This window comes from Sphaeroforma arctica, assembly GCF_001186125.1.
Source record: "Sphaeroforma arctica JP610 unplaced genomic scaffold supercont1.5099, whole genome shotgun sequence".
NCBI classification, from domain to species: Eukaryota; class Ichthyosporea; order Ichthyophonida; genus Sphaeroforma; species Sphaeroforma arctica.
Genome location: NW_014035459.1, coordinates 1 through 2,118, shown reverse-complemented (window position 1 = coordinate 2,118; position 2,118 = coordinate 1). Strand labels below are relative to the sequence as shown.

The window sequence follows — 2,118 nt, the reverse complement described above, 5'->3', positions numbered from 1 at the left end:
TATATATATATACAATACATACAGGCATACAATACATACATACGTACGTACATACATGCGTACGTATATACATACATATATACATACACACACACACACATATATATATATACATATATATGTATTTAAATACATAGATACAATGATACATAGATACATATATGTATGTATGTATGTATGAATGGGTTTATATATATATATATATATGTACACACACACACACACACACAACACACACACACACATATATATATATATATATATGTATATATATATATATTGAAACCACTCACTTTGATACCGGAACCACTGCATAGGTAGTCAGCCTCAACCGGCGTCTGCGGCACTCTGTGTTCTGTCCAAAGACCGAGTTCATACTGTCGAAAATACCCTCTACCCTCTGGTCCAGGCGCAAGTCCTCACCCCCTTTTACAAGAAATGGGTGCACACTCCCGTCGTTGGCAAGCATTTTGATCCGCTTTGGGCGCCGGATGGAGGACAGAACCAAAACCTGCGTGCGAATAGAACACACTACATATCAGGCTTTTAAGTTGTGCTGGGATACGTTGTACAGCGGTTTGCGTGTCCTGTGTGTATATGGTATGCTTAGGTGTCTGTATAAATGGTAGATCAGTTGACAGTGAAACCTGCGAGACTCTGTTTTCAACAACCAGATAGCAAGCAAACCGGCATGGCTTCGAAATACTTGCACTCTAATGCCATAGACAATTGGTGCACCTATTCTCAGCCTATGTGTGGGGGCGCCGAGCGATAAATCATACTTTAGCGATACAGTCACGATATAGTTTGATACCAATTCCGGCGAAATTGGTGATGGTATGGGCGAAGACGGCATAGAACACTAGGTCATTTAATACAAAATCAACTTTAGTATCACCTGAAACATCAGGTTTCGGGTCAGACACAGTTTAACACGTACAATTCAATCGCATACTCGAAAGATATGCCTTCCGAATTACCTACGGTTGCGTTGAGCTTGGTGATTGTGGGATGTAGTGACGGGACAAGTCTGGCTGTCCCGGAATACCGTCCCGGTATTTGTATGGGTGAAGATAGTATATAATATCGGGGCTTTCAACCAAAAAATCACATCCGATTTCACCTTGTGTCGGGTGTTGGATCACCTACAGTTTCGGACTTACACTCTCATATTTGAATACCAAGCTTGGCTTCTCACGGTAACTTACAGTTTCGTCGAACTTGGTGATTGTGGGGTGCAGTGACGGGATAGGCTTAGCCGTCCCGGAATACCGTCCCGGAATTTCGATGGCGTCTACGGCCCGGTGATCGGCCGAGTGGAAGGCAGCTAGCCAAGGGGAGTATTCCTTCAATAATTGCGCCGGCCTGAGTTTTGACCACATGAAAAGTCAGATGCGAATGATAACTGTGTGTAGGTAGGATCCTCGAACACATGCAGATGTGTGTATGAATAGGGATGAATAGTATAAAGGTTTGTATAACAAGTACATATGTCGCTGGAGGATGATATGATCAGGTAAAGCTCGTGCGACACATATAAAAAGCCTGCATAAATGTACAATTGCTAGATTATATTGATGTCTTATTATACATGTGGACACCCACACCCACCCACACACACACACACACCACCCACACACACAAACACACACGCACACACACACACCCACACCCACACCCACACCCACACACACATATATATATATCTATCAACAATATATATCTCCTTATACACCATCACCAAAAATTAGGTGCAGTTGGGTGTGTTTGAATAGACTCACTTAGAATTGGCCACCGCCTGCATGGTGCTGTAGACCTTTTTGAACTCAGAGCTGTCCCGGAGATCACACAATTTGGACCCATTTAGTCCTACCATGTCGTGCAGTGTTTTAGCTAGTGATCGCGACTTTGCCCCAGATGGGTCTGAATTCATCTGCGTATAGGGCTGGTGAACATTTCCAATCGGAGCGCCGGATCCTCGACCTGACAAAAGCGTGTGTATGTATGTAGTTATAAAGGTGTGTATTGGCAGTGAGCATGTATTTCACTCATTTATAGGAGTGTATATACAACTATGCACAGGGTGAATACATATATACACACACACGAACACACAAA

General features: G+C 43.0%; 1 protein-coding gene across 1 annotated transcript; it reads right to left on the bottom strand.

Moving 5' to 3' along the window:
• Positions 1-285: 285 nt before the first annotated feature.
• Positions 286-1,971, bottom strand: SARC_14782 (hypothetical protein). The gene is made up of 3 exons (XM_014291084.1): positions 1,782-1,971; positions 1,209-1,365; positions 286-511 (listed from the first exon to the last, which is right to left on the bottom strand). The coding sequence occupies exons 1-3, from the start codon at positions 1,931-1,933 to the stop codon at positions 290-292; spliced, it is 531 nt and encodes a 176-aa protein (XP_014146559.1). The 5' UTR covers positions 1,934-1,971; the 3' UTR covers positions 286-289.
• Between the last annotated feature and the right edge of the window lie 147 nt (positions 1,972-2,118).